At 37.6% G+C, this 17,361-nt stretch overlaps 1 protein-coding gene across 1 annotated transcript in view; it reads right to left on the reverse strand.

Annotated features, from left to right (window-relative positions):
* The window catches only part of b4galnt4a (beta-1,4-N-acetyl-galactosaminyl transferase 4a), a 139,767-nt gene that overhangs the window by 10,901 nt on the left and 111,505 nt on the right, over positions 1-17,361 (reverse strand). The window contains exons 8-11 of the mRNA XM_083545822.1: positions 16,968-17,046; positions 9,851-9,917; positions 3,038-3,181; positions 2,805-2,914 (exon numbers count right to left, since the gene is read on the reverse strand). Of these exons, the coding sequence (XP_083401948.1) occupies positions 2,805-2,914; positions 3,038-3,181; positions 9,851-9,917; positions 16,968-17,046 (400 nt within the window). The remainder of the gene's footprint in view (positions 1-2,804; positions 2,915-3,037; positions 3,182-9,850; positions 9,918-16,967; positions 17,047-17,361) is intronic.

A 17,361-nucleotide genomic window follows, 5' to 3' on the forward strand; every position in this document is an offset into this window, starting at 1 on the left:
AAATGTTAACACAGTACAGTACTGTATACATAAAATAGCAGTTTTGGGGTGGCGTCCGATTATCACGGTTTTTGTTTATCGCGGACATATCTGGAACTTATCCACCACGATAAACGGAGGATCACTATATATATATATTATGCAGGTTTATGTTTTTGTCTAACAGCTTTATGAAAACTTCCTAAGTGTTACAAAATAGAAGAAAACAAATGATAATGTTGATCAGTGCTTTGGATTAAATCATTATGTAAAGTAAAGAATTTAAACAAAAAAGGGCTTTTTGGATTATAATTGGCACCAAACCACCCATTTATGCATTCTTTTCCTTTAACAGCATGCCCTATTTCTCAATCGGCATACAGATGTATTCCGAAAAGAATAATTTTTCTACTACAACATGCAATGAAAGTGCTTTATTCCTCTTATACCTTTGTGATTTGCCTAAAACAAAAAAAATGTATAATAGCGGTGAGAGCGCCGCATCCTAACCACTAAACCACCAGGGGACCCAATACAATTTTTAAACGAAACTTGTAAATTACAGCCAGCATTACTGCCAGAATCCACAACTTCTGACTAATCGGATTTGTGAATTTAACAGCGCTAAATAAATGCAATATGTGTTGGAGGGGCATCCAGCGTAAAAACGTGCCAAAAAAATATTTGGATCACAAAAGAGAAATTCAAAATTGGGCTACTGTTGGCTGAAGGAGGAGAAGGAGAGGAGGAAGACGACTACAGAGACAGCAGGGAAAGGAGAAGTGGAGGAAAGTGGAGGTTTGGGTTGGTACTTTAAATGTTGGTACTATGACTGGTAAAGAGAGAGAGGTAGCTGATATGATGAAGAGGAGAAAGGTAGATATGTTGTAAGGTCAGGAGTAAGGCCAAGAACATTGGAGGTGTGTTTAAACTGTTTTATCATGGTGTGGATAGAAAGAAAAATTGTGTATGGGTGATCCTGAAGGAAGAGTACAGTAAGAGTGTAGTGGAGGTAAAAAGTGTTTCTGATAGGGTGATTAACATGAAGCTGGAAGTTGAAGGGGTGATGATAAATGTCATCAGTGCCTATGCTCCACGAGTCGGCTGTGAGATGGAGGAGATGGAAAAATTCTGGAGTGAATTAAATGAAGTGGTAGAGAGCGTACCTAGGAATGAAAGGTTGGTGATTGGGGCAGACTTTAATGGGCATTTAGGTGAAGGGAACAAAGGTGATGAGGAGGTGATGGGTAGGCATGGGTTTAAGGAGAGGAATGTGGAAGGGCAGATGGTGGAGGATTTTGCTAAGAGGATGAAAATGGCAGTCGTGAACACGTTTTTTTAAGAAAAAGAAGGTCCATGGGGTGACGTATAAGAGTGAAGGAAGGTGCTATGTAGGAGATGCAACTTGAAGGAGATTGGAGATTGTAAGGTGTTGGCAGGGGACAGTGTAGCTAGACAGCATCGGACGGTGGTCTGTAGGATGGTTTTGGAGGTGAAGGAGAAGAGGAGGAGAGTGAGCACTTAAAGAAGAATATGATGGTGGAAACTGAAGGAGGAATACTGTAGTGTGAGGTTCAGGGAAGAGGTCAGACAGAGGCTCGGTGTTGGTGAAGAGGTGCTGGATGAATGGGCAACTACTGCAGGAGTGATAAGCGAGGCAGCTAGTAAGGTACTTAGTGTGACATCCAGAAATAGAAAAGAAGACAAAGAGACCTGGTGGTGGAATGAGGAAGTGCAGGAAAGCATAAAGAGACAGTGGTTGGCAAAACAGAATTGGGATCGACAGAGGGATGAGAAAAGTAGGCAGGAGTACAAGGAGATGTGGCAGCAGGTGAAGAGGGATGTGGCGAAAGCCAAGGAAAAGGCATATGAGTAGCTGAGAGAAGAGGTGACCATCTGTGAGCAGCAGTATGGTTTTATGCCAAGGAAGAGCACCACAAATGCATTATTTGCTTTGAGAATGTTGATGGAGAAGTATAGAAAATGTCAATAGGAGTTGCTTTGTGTGTTTGTGGTTTAGAGAAAGCGTACGACAGAGTGCCGAGAGAGGAGTTGTGGTATTGTATGAGGAAGTCAGGTGTGTCAGAGAAGTATGTGAGGGTGGTGCAGGACTTGTATGAGGACAATGTGACAGCAGTGAAGTGTGCAGTAGGAATGACAATGGTTCAATGTTGGACTGCATCAAGGATTGGCTCTGTGCAGAGGAGGAACATTGGGTATATCGATAGGAGAATGCTGAGGATGGAGCCACCAGGAAGGAGGAAAAGAGGAAGGCAAAGGAGGAAGTTTATGGATGTGGTGAGGGAAGACATGCAGGTAGTTGGTGTGAAAGAGGAAGATGTAGAGGACAGTGGGGTATGGAGACGGATGATCTGCTGTGGCGACCCCTAATGGGAGAAGCCGAAAGAAGAAGAAAAAGAAGAAAAAGTAGAATATATATATATATATATATATATATATATATATATATATATATATATATATATATATATATATATATATATATATATAAATGTATATATATTGTAATTGTTTCATTAGCTATTTCTATGCTTATACCTCCCAATCTTTGTCAGTGTTCTATCACTTCTGCACTGTTATGTATTGACCAAATGGGGGCAGCAGAGCTTAATATCTGTTCAGGCATTTCAGCAGTCACTGAGGGCAGTCTGTGACAAGTGCATGTAAAAAGCTCCTTTGTTCCTACCGGCATCAAGACACAATACAACATCTGTTTGACTCCAGCATTATTCCCATTGTGCTGGATGCACATTACTCTAATTTTCATTAATCCATATGTGAACATGTGTAAGAGAGAAACTCACAAACTGCAGGCCTTGGTAGCGTGCGATGGGGAAGTCTTTAACCACATACGTGGGTGAGTAGAGACAAGGTGGCAGCACATTCTCCAGCCGAGAAGGGTCAATCATCGGTGCTGTAGACAGAGAGGCAGAAATAGAGACGAGATAAAGGTCAGACCTCATTTAGGTGGTCCGCGCAGCGCACAACTAACATGGTGAACAGGAAAAGTGATAAAGAGTGCCAGATAAAGGCTCACTCCTGAAGAAGGTGTCGCGGGGGTCAGGTTTCAGCATGTCGGCGCCGTGCTGCCTGCTGCTCCGAGTCTCCACAGGGAGTCGACTGTGGCTGGCAAGCGTCTGAGGAACGTGCTCCACGCTGTTCATCTTCAGACCACTCTCATCTTTCACACAGAGACAAAGGGGAAGGGGGGAAATAGTGCATGCTCTTTTAGTTCATTATCGATGAATGGATAGATTGAGTTTTCCATGAAGTAGCAGCATTAGAAAACCGGCCACTGTGCAGTCCTTCGGGAGAGATGAGAAATTATTTCAAATGCATTTAATTCGAGTGAACCAGCAGTATGTGCAAGCACGACCTTAAAGCACTGAGCATTTTCTTCCGCTTCATGTTGGTGGGAACCAATAGATTAATCAGAATCTCCAGGGCTCATGTGCACAATTTAATTGAATAATTTGTGCCTAAACTGGAGGTGTGAACAAGTAATCGATTACCTGTTGCTTGCTGAACAAACTCTGCTTCGTTCAAAGTTTTAATCAGAAAGAGTGCAGGCTTTAATCACAACCATCCATCAGCCCAGTCATGCGTTCAGCAATTCATCCACCCAAACATCCATCATCTATCCCAGCTCTCTAAAGACATCTGATTTATGTATGTGACACTTTGCTGTCTAATTGGAGTGTACAATTAAAAAGGAAAGCCAACTTAAGTGAGAGCCAACTGCAGGGAATTCAAAAGGAACACTGTATTTTTCAGCCTCATTTTGCGAGTGTGAACGTTCAAATTATGAACATTTATGACATTTGGACTATCAGCCTTACTGAGGCGAGAAGAGCAGCTCTAGCTTTGTCTGTATAACCAGTTCAGACAGCAGAAAAAGATCAGCAAAGATTTACATTAACGGTTTAACAGCAGCTTTGCAAATTAGGAACATTTTAAAGCATATATTAACATAATAAGAGCCTGAGCTCAGGTTAATGTTGATATGACATTTTTAAATATACATCTTATCCATATTAAAGTTTAGGAAGTGTTTCCTCAGGGTTACTTGGTTTCCCATCACCTCATATAAAGCATGTTGGTGGATGAATTGGAAAAGATTCAATATATGGACAGAAGTATTGGCACACCATACTTTTCCAGCCATGTGGTTCTTTCCCAAATTGTTACCACAAAATTAGAGGAACACAATTGTACCTTTATTTGGATGTAGTAGCATTCATTTGAACTAGGAGACCCAAACCTGTTCCCACATGACAAAAAACGATCTCAAAAAAGACCCTCAAAAAATCTTCCCGGAAGAGTAGAGGATATTATGGGGAATAAACGTGGAATTGGATGTTCAAAAAGCACATAATGCTTTTATGGCTAGGTGTCCATAAAATTTTGTCCATGTAGTGTATTAACACAAGGGATTTCTTACGAGTACCGTAATTTCCGGACTATAAAGCGCACCCATATATAAGCTGCACAAATATTTTTGAAAATTATATTTTACAAATATTTTTATTTTGAACATAAATAACCCGCAACTGTCTATAAGCCGCAGTCTACACTGAAACTAATGAAATTTACACAGGCTTTAAAGACAGTGTCTTTTACACGGTGTAACGGGTGAAATATGTTGCGCTTCCTTTAAGAGCAGAGCGGCATTTTGGGAATAGCCTGGCACTGCATTTTTCCGCTATTACTGCATGTGTGCAAGACGAGGATTATGTCCTTATTATTTTCTGATGCTCATTTCTAAGTTTCTTTGACTAACCCGTAACGCTGTTGCCAAGAAAAATAAAAAAGCACGAGTTTTGGAAACCTGTCTGTGCTTATATGATTTCTGTTGCAACTGGAGTTAGTGAGCTCTCCCTTCACCCAGACTCAACGCGTTACAACGGCTTGTATCTAAACAGTAGCCGACCAAGAAAGTCATTGTTCACTGTCTTCCTCCTTCCTTTCACAACTATTTATCTCGAGAGTTTATCTTTTGGCATCGTCGTGCATTTAAAAAAAACGCTTTTTCTCCCGAGGTCGTGCAGCTCAGAACACAGGTGAGGTGCGTTTTTTTGTTTTAGTTCGGAAATTTCATTGGTCTAATGTTATGTCGCTCAGTTTTTTGGCTTTTTTGTGAAACCGGGAAAAACCCAGGAAAAATTAAATAAGCCGCTTCGTTGTTTAAGCCACGGGGTTTAAAACGTAGGAAAAAAGTAGCGGCTTATAGTCCGAAAAATATGGTACTTACATTTTCTTCCAATAGTTAGAAGAAGTTTTGTGGGATAGTTTGCATTTTCAAATTGTGTGTAGTGTGTAAATGATTGTGTAAGTGTATGTGCAGTTGGATGGATTCTCCACTTGATGTACTTTTGCAATGTGACACATTGCTGTCCTCTTACAAAATGACTCTTAAACTCATCTTATATTTGCTTGGTACAGCTCTTCTCCCGTCCATAAGCCATACATTTATTTTTTTATAATAATTTAACTTTCCACTCACTACAGAAGGAAAGCTTTGTTATTATACTGACTTGTCCGAGCAAGAAAAAAAAAAAATTGAAACAATAATGGAGACCAAAAATTGGGTTGTGGCAGTAAATTCCAAATTAGTAAATGAGCTGTAAGGAACATTTATGACCCAATTTGCATGCAGCATGCTAAGCACCATATATTTGAAAATAAATATATGTAATATAAAGAAATACATAAAAGCAAAATTTTTTCTGTGCATCATTTGCATTTTTGCGAAGTCTGGCTTATGTATTAAAAGCTCATTCTACTTTTCCACAAAACAAAAACCTTTCACTTTGTCTTTAGCAATACAATGACGAACACAAAGGCGAAAACTAAAACATATAAACTCAATGAAACATCTGCAATATTGATGCACTTGAACAGAAAGACAAGACCGAAAATATAAAATGAAATGAAGCAACAAATTTAAGTGAATGAAAACTCAAACTACAAAAAGCACAAGCTCTCAAGGATGAAGTTCTCTCCCTCTGCCTCAGTGGTGCAAGCTGAATGATGATGTCTGATGGGTTTCGACATTTGTGTAGTTAACAGCCTCTCTCCTAAGCACATCAAGCACTCATTTGTATAAATAGAGGCTAAAACTGTGCACTGACAGGCCGTGCATCATGGAGTAAATCCTGCCTTCATAGCTATTGTGTGAGGGGAAAACTGCATTAGATAGATCCTGGTTACAGTGATTTGATTAAAAGCATCATTTAGCATAATAAGAGATTCTCCTATTCCCATCTAGGGGAATTCAGGGTCAATGATCAGCTTTAACTGATGATCACAGACATATTTTAATTCACGATAAGGGACTATAAAGCAGCCGGAACAGAGTGGATGAGAAATGGACATAAAGGCTTGCAGATAATAAAATGATGATTGAGGTGAACAATTGGGTGCACGGAAGAGTTCCTGCGTTTGCCTGTCTCTGTCAAGGGAATCGTATGTGTTTGATATATTTCAAAAGCTGTTGTGGAGAGGAAATGGTTAAGAACTGGAAAACTTGGGCTTCTGCTGGCTGTGGTTGCTAGGCAACCTATGTCCCACAATCCCCTTCGCCCACCTCCATCAAACCACTGTGGGAATTGAGGCGTAAACACAAGGCAAGCTGAAAAATGAACAAGTGGAACGATTTTAGATTCTCACAATATTTTGAGACGAGTGCAAGTCAATCGAGCTTCCCAGGGTAATGGGTAAAAGAGAATTTACACAGCAGCTTGAGAAAAAGAAACAATTTCTCATAGCAACATGAATGGCACTCAAGTCTGATGAGATCTGTTTATAAAGAAAAATGAATGTCTGTTTAAGTACCTGATGTTAATTTACCTGAGGAACTTTAATTTCATGTTGCAGGAGAGACACTACCGGTGAATACAGTTATTTTACTAACCCAACAGAAACCAATCCTAAGTGTAAGGCTTGATTGAATTTGCCTACAGAAACTAAAATCTAGCTGTTTACATTTTTATGAATGCCTCCAAATAGCTTTGTTGGAATATCACTTCATCACTGTTTATTCATGAAAATCCCATTTGATGTTTTCATTATAAAAGCTAACAGAAATCTATCAGTTATAAACATTTTGAAAGATTCCTCTGTAATATTTCTTTAAATAGGATAAAGAATGAACATTCTAACATTTCAAGAATGCAAGTCATCTAAAACTGACATATTTTTGCTACTGAATTAATATATTAGTGAGATTTAATCAGCCTGTAGGATGCCTACTTATGTTTGCCTTTATTTTTTCCTTCTAATGAGCCCCAAGTGCAGACACTTTGAAGATGAAGGGATGAAAAGACAGACTCTTCTTCTTCTTGTCTGTCGCATCTATCATTTCGTAATTGCGAGAAGTAATTACACATTGTTCATATACACACATCAAAATGAACAAGTTCTGTGTGCAGCAGCTGTCAAAACCATTTTCTACCACCACATCTGTTCGTGAAATCAGAGATATCTATCCATGCGACACTAAAACCATCAGACCACCCGGGAGGATAGAATTTCTGGACAGAAGTAGTGTAACAGGTCCGAAAAGTACAAGTTTACACACTTTTAAAAGTAGAATTATTAAACGGATGTTTCGGTATATATATATATATATATATATATATATATATATATATATATATATATATTAGGGCTGTCAAAATAATGTAGTTTGCATTAATGCAGCGCGTTTGACCATTTTTTATAAAAAAATTTTAATAAATATAAAAGAGGCAAAATATATTTATTCAGATAAAAAAACTACCGAAATCATTTTGAATCACTACATTTGTTTTACTATTGTGCCAAGTCTCAATTCAGCCACATATATATATATATGTATTTAGTCTATAACATTTACAATAATATTTTGTTTTCATGCTTTATGTTGAGTTAGGTTTCAAAAATAAACATACATTTGCATAAAGCATTTATAAGAAATGTGAGTAAGTATGGTGACTATATATATATATATATATATATATATATATATATATATATATATATATATATATATATATATATATATATATATATAAATATATATGATACACACACACACACATTATTCATATATATATATATATATATATATATATATATATATATATATATATATATATATATATATATATATATATATGAATAATGTGTGTGTGTGTATCATATATATATATATATATATATATATATATATATATATATATATATATATATATATATATATATAGTCACCATACTTACTCACATTTCTTATATGAATAATGTGTGTGTGTGTGTGTATTGATTTGTATCTGAAGGAAATACAATTTTTGCAAACCTGTGATTAATCTAATTTAATCTTTGCTTTATTATTAACTTTACATGTATGTTTATATAATGGTATGATTAATTATTCTTTCATTCTGACACAGTTTAATTTGTATTTTGTTCGCATCTTTGAAATTTGAGTCGCATGTTAATTTTATTCTGCCATTTTTATTATGGCGACACCATATGGGGCAAACACACAGTGTTAAAGACTGTAATTGTTTTAATTTTACCAGAATAAAAAGTCATCAGAACTGCAGTTGTTGAGAGTCTCATTGATTTAGTCAATAAAAAAACGAAGACAGAACTGTCCCACCCACCTATTAAAATGTATGTCTAAAAAAAACCTCTAAGAATCAAGCCTTTCTTTTACTGTTCACACTTAATTCTTCTACTTTCCAAGAAATTCCACAAATGTTGTAGTACAGGATTTGTACAAAAAAAACCCCAAAAAACACAGACAGTCACCTAGACACAGAACTAATCCCCAGAGCAGTAGCACTACTCTCTTAAATACTGTCTTCCGATTCACCCAATGGGAATTCCTATTAACATAAACTGATAATTTATTGAAATTAACATAATCTGATACCAAGGAATTTGACTCACTACCTTAAACAGTTTGCACAACCAGATGAATTGCTCTCCTCTAAGCTAGCTATTTTATAATAAAGTAACCAAACTGAATGACACATCGCTGAGATCATGTCCATTAGATGATCAGAAGGTCATGAGTTCAAATCCCACCACCACTAAACTGCCCCTGCTGGGCCCTAGCGCAAGGCCCTTAACTGCTCAATTGTATGAATGAGATGATTGTTAAGTCGCTCTGGATAAGGGCGTCCACAAAATGCTGTAAATGTAAATGTATTTTGTTTATATCTGTCAAAACTTGATCTAATTTCCATAAGGTTAATTATTGCTAGTCCCATACAAGAAAATAATGTAACAAAGATGAATGCTATTATAGTACACAAATTATCTATAGAGTGCAATGATGTAGCCTGGTGCAAATCAAGCATATAAATAAAATACTGACAGTGGAGAACTTCACCATATTCAGGAAACTGTTCTTGAAGCTGTGACTATAGAAACAGTAATATATTTGAACAAGCACATTAAAATAAACCTGCAATTTGCAATTACAACCTGCACTACTATATAATTCAGCAGCACTGCTGTGGTATAATGACATATAAACTGAGTGCTGTTTTTTCCACATTGTTAACATTAATAAAAGATTTACGACTCCGCCACATTCTAAGTCCCTAACCACACATGGCATTGACTGTCAAATCAAACCCTGCCTAAGAGGGAAATCCTGTTATATCTGAGAAATCGGATCTCTCACCATCCTGTGAGCACACAGTGCCAGATCCTCAAACACTTAACAGCCAGCACAAAGCTGAAAATCACAACCAGTGAAAAATTGCAGGAAATCATGCAACTGAGATGGTGGGGTTGCTGATCAACTGATCTGAGGTGGAGGAAGAGTGTGTGTGTGTGTATACTCAGAGACGCTTACCTGTGTACAGGGAGATATATGCAGAATCAATGACCTCATATTTTAGGCCTGGCAGGAAAGGTCGCCACTATAGATAGAGAGGAGAAAGAGGAGAGAGAGAGAGAGAGAGAGAGAGAGAGAGAGAGAGAGAGAGAGAGAGAGAGAGAGAGAGAGAGAGAGAGAGAGAGAGAGAGAGAGAATTAAAAACTTCGGTAATGGATATTTGCGACAAGGAGACACCAAAAATGACACCAAAAAGACAGAATATCCTCTTTATCCTTCATTTATCTTACTCCCAGTCTGCAAGGTCACCTTTCAGATGTGTGTCACACACACACATATATGCAACATCTCATAGTGGTCACACACACACACACACACACACACACACACACACACACACACACACACACACACACACACACACACAGTTTTGTGGCAACCCCACAATTGACAGGCTACAAGTCTTTTAAAGACATTCAGAAATTACAACGCCACTTCTTGTTATCCTTCTACTAATGAGAGGTGACAAGGCATTTTCCACACTCAGAATTGAGATGAAACACACAAACACACACACATACACACACACACAGGTACAAGTTTAAACCTTATACATGTACATCAACCATATTCTGTTAAATTATCCAATTCTATTTTCCTGCCATTTGTTCCTGAGTTTTATTTTGAAGTGTTAAATGTTGTCTAACAGGAACACAGTTGAAGGTGAACCTGAAAGCAGACTGCAGGATGTAGGATGGAGACAGAGCTAGTGTGCACTGGGACACCACTGTACATGCAGGGCACTTCAGTACACACTATCAACACCATCAATCACCGCTGCCTCTCTAGAGCTGCGAGACATCAGGCACCGTGAGCTGCTTGCTCATAAGAAGGCTGAAGAGCTACCTGAGCCTGGGATTATATGCTTGGTTTGCCATAAGCCTTCTTCAAATATCTTTCATCTCCATGACTATAAGGCAAAAAGCATTTATGCAAATTAATTTGTTTTATTTGCCTTCTTATGATTGTAGAGACACAAAGTAGACATTACTTATAGACACAATATAATCTTTTTAATACCAGTGTGTTGTTGAATGATCTAATCTGATTGGTCAGAAGCTTTTGATTACATTTCTGTAAATGCAGTTCTTACGGTGTTACTGGCTATAACTAAAATCGCAGATTTGCAAATCTGATATATGTATTATCATTTCTATAAAAACTGCTCTTTCAGAGGCAGCTTTACTGTCACACGTGGAACATAATCTGAGAATTATATTAAACTTGTTATTTGAATTGAAAAAATTCATGAAGCTTTCTGTAAGGTAACAATAACTGTGCCTGTGGTGTACATCAATACATGCCCCTTTAGAATGCTAGGTAACATGGCTTTAGGTAATAAACTTCACCTAGTTTATCCAATTCGAGATTGACAAGTGATCTTTCCTTGAAATAAAGCTGCCAAAGAAATAATGGAAAAAGGCAAAATAATGTAGTGCGTAAATATTAAATAATAAAGTGCATAATGACTTCTAATAACAAGTAAAACACATTTTCTTACTGAAGGCATAAAGAGTTGGAACAGGCTCAAAGGCTGCTGCGAGAGTTAAAAAGTCAATAATATCAAAAAAACTATCACAGAGACTTTTAAACAGCAGGCGGTGAACTTTATGAAGGGTACAAAACCATATAAAGGTGTTTAAAAGTACCACACTAAAAAAGTAAGGAATAAAATATATAACCTAGGGGGATGAAAGAAGAAAAAATGCCAGGGATTTACAAAACTCCAGGAGGAAATGTGATGGAGCTTCTGTATGTTAAATATGTTAATGTATTTACATTTGGACATTTGCAAGACATTTAAAATGAATATTTTCTTTGTTTCACTATTGATATCCTAGCACAAATACTTTTTGTTACAGCACATAATTTAAAAGGTTAATCACAAGTAATGCATAAAAGCACAGAGATAAAGATAAAGAACTTAATTAATGTTTACATCAAACATCAGAATGGGGGAAAAACTGTAATCTCTGCGATGTGACATAATTGTTGGTGCCAGATGGCTCGGTTTGAGTATTTCAGAAACTGTTGATCTCCTGGGACTTTTTCATACAAAGGTCTCTATTGTTGACACAGAATAGTGAAAAAAAAAAAAAAGAACATCAAAGGAATCAGCAATTTTTCATCGTCTGTTCCTGTGCCCATTGTAGAGTTAGATTCCCGTTCACAGCTAACAGGAGTAAAAAACAATGTGGCTGTTGTAGATCATCCACCTCAAGGCTCAGCTTTTCTGCTTAACACAGATTCCAAGATTGTGTATTTGTGGTACTGTAGAATCACCCTGCAGAGCTGCTGCTTTGTGGATGTTTTTTTATCCTGCACCATTTTGCATAAACTCTAGAGACTGCTGTGCATCAAAACCCCAGAAGATTAACAGTTTCTGAAATATTCAATCCACCACCAACAACTTCACATTTTCTCTCCATTTTGATGTAATATAGTGTGTATTTTGTAAGCGTTTGTATTTGCTATTCTTCGGCCATAGTAGTCACAGTAGTATGAAAGTCATTATTGCAGAGACTAATACGCTTGTACGTGTATATAACAATGTACTAAAAGCCAATGGTATTACATTCCAGTAAATGGAATCGAGGCTTTTTACAGTTTCTGCTCAAGTAAACCTGAATCAGTTCATAAAAAGCTTGTTAATTAGCTTTGTAAAGTTAAACTGCAGAATCACACAAATATGGTGTGTGTACAGTCCTTAAGATTGGAATGAGAAGCCAATGTGCTGAAGGTTCTGTAACACATTACTATACAGTATATTCTGTAACTTATTCACACAAATGTGAACTACAAATATGTTCAATTATTTTAGACATTCGTTTAGTGCTTTGATGAAACCCATTAGCACTTAAAAGTCTTCTGTTAGTACTTTGAAAGACTTCTGATGAATTTTAATATCTCAGTCAGCATAGAAAGAAAGTCTTCTGGGGGTGTGGAATTTGTGCTGAATCTCTGGATCTATGCCGAACGATTGGTCTTTAAGAGATATACAGTGACGAGTTATTGGCCTGAAACCTTTCTCGGAACAGGCCAAAAATCAATAGCAAGTGTAAAAGAATAAAATCTACCAAAAGAGGAACACAGTGGCTTTGACCCGCTGTTGTATTTCATTATTTCTCTCTCTGACAGGGTTCCTGACAGTGTGATCGGGTTACTTTCTTCAGACACAAGCTTTTTCTCTGTCAAGGGCAGACCACAAGAGAGTGCGCTCCCTAAATAGCACTCTTTGTTGCTGCAAATTCAAAAATCAACCTTTTTTAATAATGCACTACATTTCAATCAACTACACTGTTCAAAATTTCATCCTAAACAAGAGCTGGAGCTGATTTTACATCAAATAAATTCTCAAATATTTAACACTACTTAATAATAAGGCAAATATTTGGAGATTTTGTCTCAAAGCGATGACATGCAATAATAATACAATCTCTTCCAATTCCACAGGTGGCTGGCTGTCATGTTCTAGTACCAATTCAGTCTAAAAAAAGATTATTTAGCTGAAGTGAACCTAAACCAGTCATGTTTCTCTTCAGCTTTATCATGACATGTCAGACAAGTCCTGTTCACTTCTACACTCCTGACACTGAGTATGTGTTTTGTCTCGGCTCTTGACTTCCGACTCACCAATCAGAGTGCACCAAACAGTGATGTGTTGCCATGGGAGACCTTCTCCAGCAAGGAGAGAGCAAAGCACACAAAGGCGTGAAATTATTCTCCCGATATTAAAAAGCGAGCTGGAGAAGTGTAATGAAATGACATTTAAGTGTTATTTGGAGTTTTCTCAATTGTTTGGGAGCAAAAATAATCAATGATACCTCACTTTGAATATTTTGAGATAATTACATGCATGGATTTCTGAAAAGTTTGACGCTATGACAATTGGCCTATTCCACCCATGTGCTTTGGACTGTGCTTTGCTGGCGTGCTTGTTAAAAAGCTCCATGGATGGTATTTTTGGCTTCTAATGTGATTTCCTTTCACAATACTGATGAGGTCGTCAAGCACTGCCCTCCAATCTCTGCAAGCGAGCATCGTGTCCGAAGAGCTTACCTCCCAACGTCAACTGAGGCTAATTAGCAAATAAACAGATGGAGGAATAAATGAGTAAACAGAGTAGACACAAACACACACTAATAAACACACAGACGTAGATTATGCGAATTCAGTGTTGCGTGTGAGACGAGGAGTGGCTGCGAGGGAGTGCCTGCTGTTTCAACTACTTAATAATAAAGTCATCAGCTAAGATAAAAGCACTGAAGCAATGAAAGAGAGGAGATAAAAGTGGGGGAGAAAACAAAAAAAGCTAAGATAAAAGAGGCAAGAAAGAAAGGAATGGGCTGAAACAGACACTATGAATCCATTAACACCAGATTGTTTATTTGCCTTAAGAAGCAGAACTTTTTGAATAGGCATTATACATATAAAGACAACTAGAAATATGTCCACTTGAGCTGATTTAGGTCCTCAGCACAGCTTCTAGGCATAGGCAAACTAGGCGGTCTTCTAGAGCACAACCACCTGGGGGGGGCCATCTGACCTCACCTATTTAAATTATTTACCTGTTTTTCTGCTGAAGTTTAATGTACAGTATATGTTTACATACTCACATTTAGGTAATCTTGCAATCATTAATAAATGTGTTTAACATTTTTGAAGGAGGGTTGCAAAGGAATTGTATGGTGTAGCATTGTGGTGAGTGAGTGGAACCATTGGGGGGGGGGGGGGGTGTTATAGGGGTATTATACGTATTATATGACAATGATTCTATAATACCTCCAGACTTGTAACAAACAAAGTAAAATTATTGAAGGGCCATTATAAATCTCTGACCTGAATATCCCTTGTGGTATGAACTAAAAAGCATCCACAGAGACCAACAAAACTGACATTCGAAAAAATGGGCAAAATTTCCCATTGTTTGTTGACATGAGCATGTGTGGAGTCGAGTGTATTGTGAAAAATTGAGTCTAGGCAAAAGTAAACTTCTTGCTCAAACAGTCTGGTTGCACTGAGACACGCACGGCTGACAGTGTAAATGTACGAGGTTACAACATTATGAGCAAAAGTCCAGACACAAGCAGTGTGAATGAAATGAGCAGGTGTAAATGTGGTGTCAGACACTTTTACTCCTGGTGCAAACGTACAACATAGCGCTGTCTCGCTTGCTCTAGAGCTGCGCTCATTTACACAGTAATATCCTCAGACCCAAAGCATGTCTCCTTTTATTCACACATTTCTCCCCGTCCTCTCTAGCAAAGTGATTCTCAACAATTCATGCATGCGAAGGATAAATGGAGTGATTTTCTATTTCCATTTACTTGTCCAAATCTACTCGGTCGTCTCTCCATTTTCCATTTCCTACACAGGAAAGAAAAAAAATCAATTGGAGAAAGACGCTGCAGAATCTCCCTCTGTCTCTGAAAGGGCACGGTTGCTCAGATTCACCATGTTAGAGCAGCCCAGGCATTTGGCATTATTATGCATCGTCTTTTTTTTTTTTCTTGTTGTAAACGAACCTCTGAATCTTTCTGCTTTATCACCTACACGCACGAGCACGACTGCGAATAGACTCACAGTAAATCTGCTTGGTGAGAGGATCTAAATCCCGATGCAGCAGGGGAAGGAGAACTCACACAGGTCACACACTTCGTGATTTGTTACTCCGGTTTCACGGTTTCATTAATATTTCCTCAGAGGCGCCAGTCACCAAGTGCCACTGCTTGCTAATGCCAATCGGCTCATTTCCACTTCTCCTTTCGCAGAGATAGAAACAACTGGAAATCGGATTCCAGGATGTTAGATACAGAGCTGGTGAGAACAGCAGTTGTGAATATCATAGCGAAGTGAAGGGCTTGAGAACACATTTGGCACTTGTGAAAATATCGACCTCCAAATTGCTTCAGTCATCCTGCTGTGAAGCCACTACATCTCCACATTTTGGGGTAGAAGGTTTAACAGTTTAAACAGACTGTTTATGTCCATACATATACAGTATTGTGCAAAGGTTTGTAAAGTAAAGATGCCTTCAAAAATAAAGTGTTAATAGTATTTATTTTTTTTTTATCAAATAACAAAATAAAAAGTAGACCAACAAAAGAGAAATCCAAATCAAATTAATATTTGGTGTGACCACCGTTTGCCTGCAAAATAGCATTCATTCTTCTAGGTACACAATTTTTGAAGGAACTCGGCAAGTGGGTTGTTTCCAACATCATGGAGAACTAACCACAGATCTTTTGTGGATTTAGGCTACTCAAATTCTTCTAACCCAGACAGACTCAATCGAGTCAAAGGGCTCTGTGAGGGCCAAAATGATTTCTTTCAGGACTCTGTGTTTTTCTCTGCCCTGAAGATAGATTTTAATGACATTGGCGGTATGTTTTGTGGTCATTGTCCTTCTGCAGAATAAATCTGGGGCTGATCAGACTCTCCCGGATGGTACTGCATGATGGATAAGTATCTGCCTGCATTTCTCAGCATTGAGGACACCATTAATCCTGAGCTAATCTCCAAATGTATTGCCACAAACTTTCAAGGAACGTTTTTTGGCCGCAATCCTTCCGTGAAGACAACTTCTGGCCAGACTTCTCCAGACTATAGATGGATATACCTAGGTCCCACTGGTTTCCACCAGTTCTTTGCTAATGGCACTGCTGGACATCTTCTGATGTCAAAGGGAAGTAAGCATGACTTGTCTTTCATCTGCAGCATTAAGTTTTCTTGACCAACCACTGTGTCTTTAGTCCTTAGCATTGCCTGTTTCTTTGTGCTTCTTCAACAGCACTTCTTGAAACCCCAGTTTGCTTTGAAACCTTTTAATCCCTGAAACGTGAATGAAAATGTCGCTTTCAAATGGAATCATAAAATTAGTGAGATTGAGAGTTGATGGACAGAATCCTTCAAAAGATAAATTGCTAAACTCTCAGAATAGATACAAAAGCCTTAAAATGTCTTTCCTTTCATTATTTCTTCATAATACTTCTTCAGGATACATTTTTAAGACTTGGGGGTTGTGACACAAATAAGTGTTGCTCTGCGACATTATAGTTCAGACTCTGTGACTCACCCCAACCTCGACGTGATCTGAGCCCTTGTCATCCTGCTTGTGCAGAATCTCAAAGTAGTACCTTCTGGAAGCGATGAGACTGAGGAGACACAGAGGAAATAAAAAACATCTTAATTAGTTCACATTCGCATGCAGCATCTTTATCACATTTTGTTTTTAGTTTGACTGGTTTATAAATGTACATGGTCCCCAACTAACACTGCAATAAAATGTTAAAAAATATTTATCTGTTATAAGAACAAAAATATAAACAAATTTAAAATTTGAAAAAATTGCTACTATTTTTTAATCAGAAGCATTTTCTTTTATTATACAGCATATGTGCTAAACTCCTATGGTGTCACATTACCTTTTTAATATGGTTAAATATATTATTAATATTTATTGTTTAATT

This window comes from Silurus aristotelis (assembly GCF_946808225.1).
Source record: "Silurus aristotelis genome assembly, chromosome: 7".
NCBI classification, from domain to species: Eukaryota; Metazoa; Chordata; class Actinopteri; order Siluriformes; family Siluridae; genus Silurus; species Silurus aristotelis.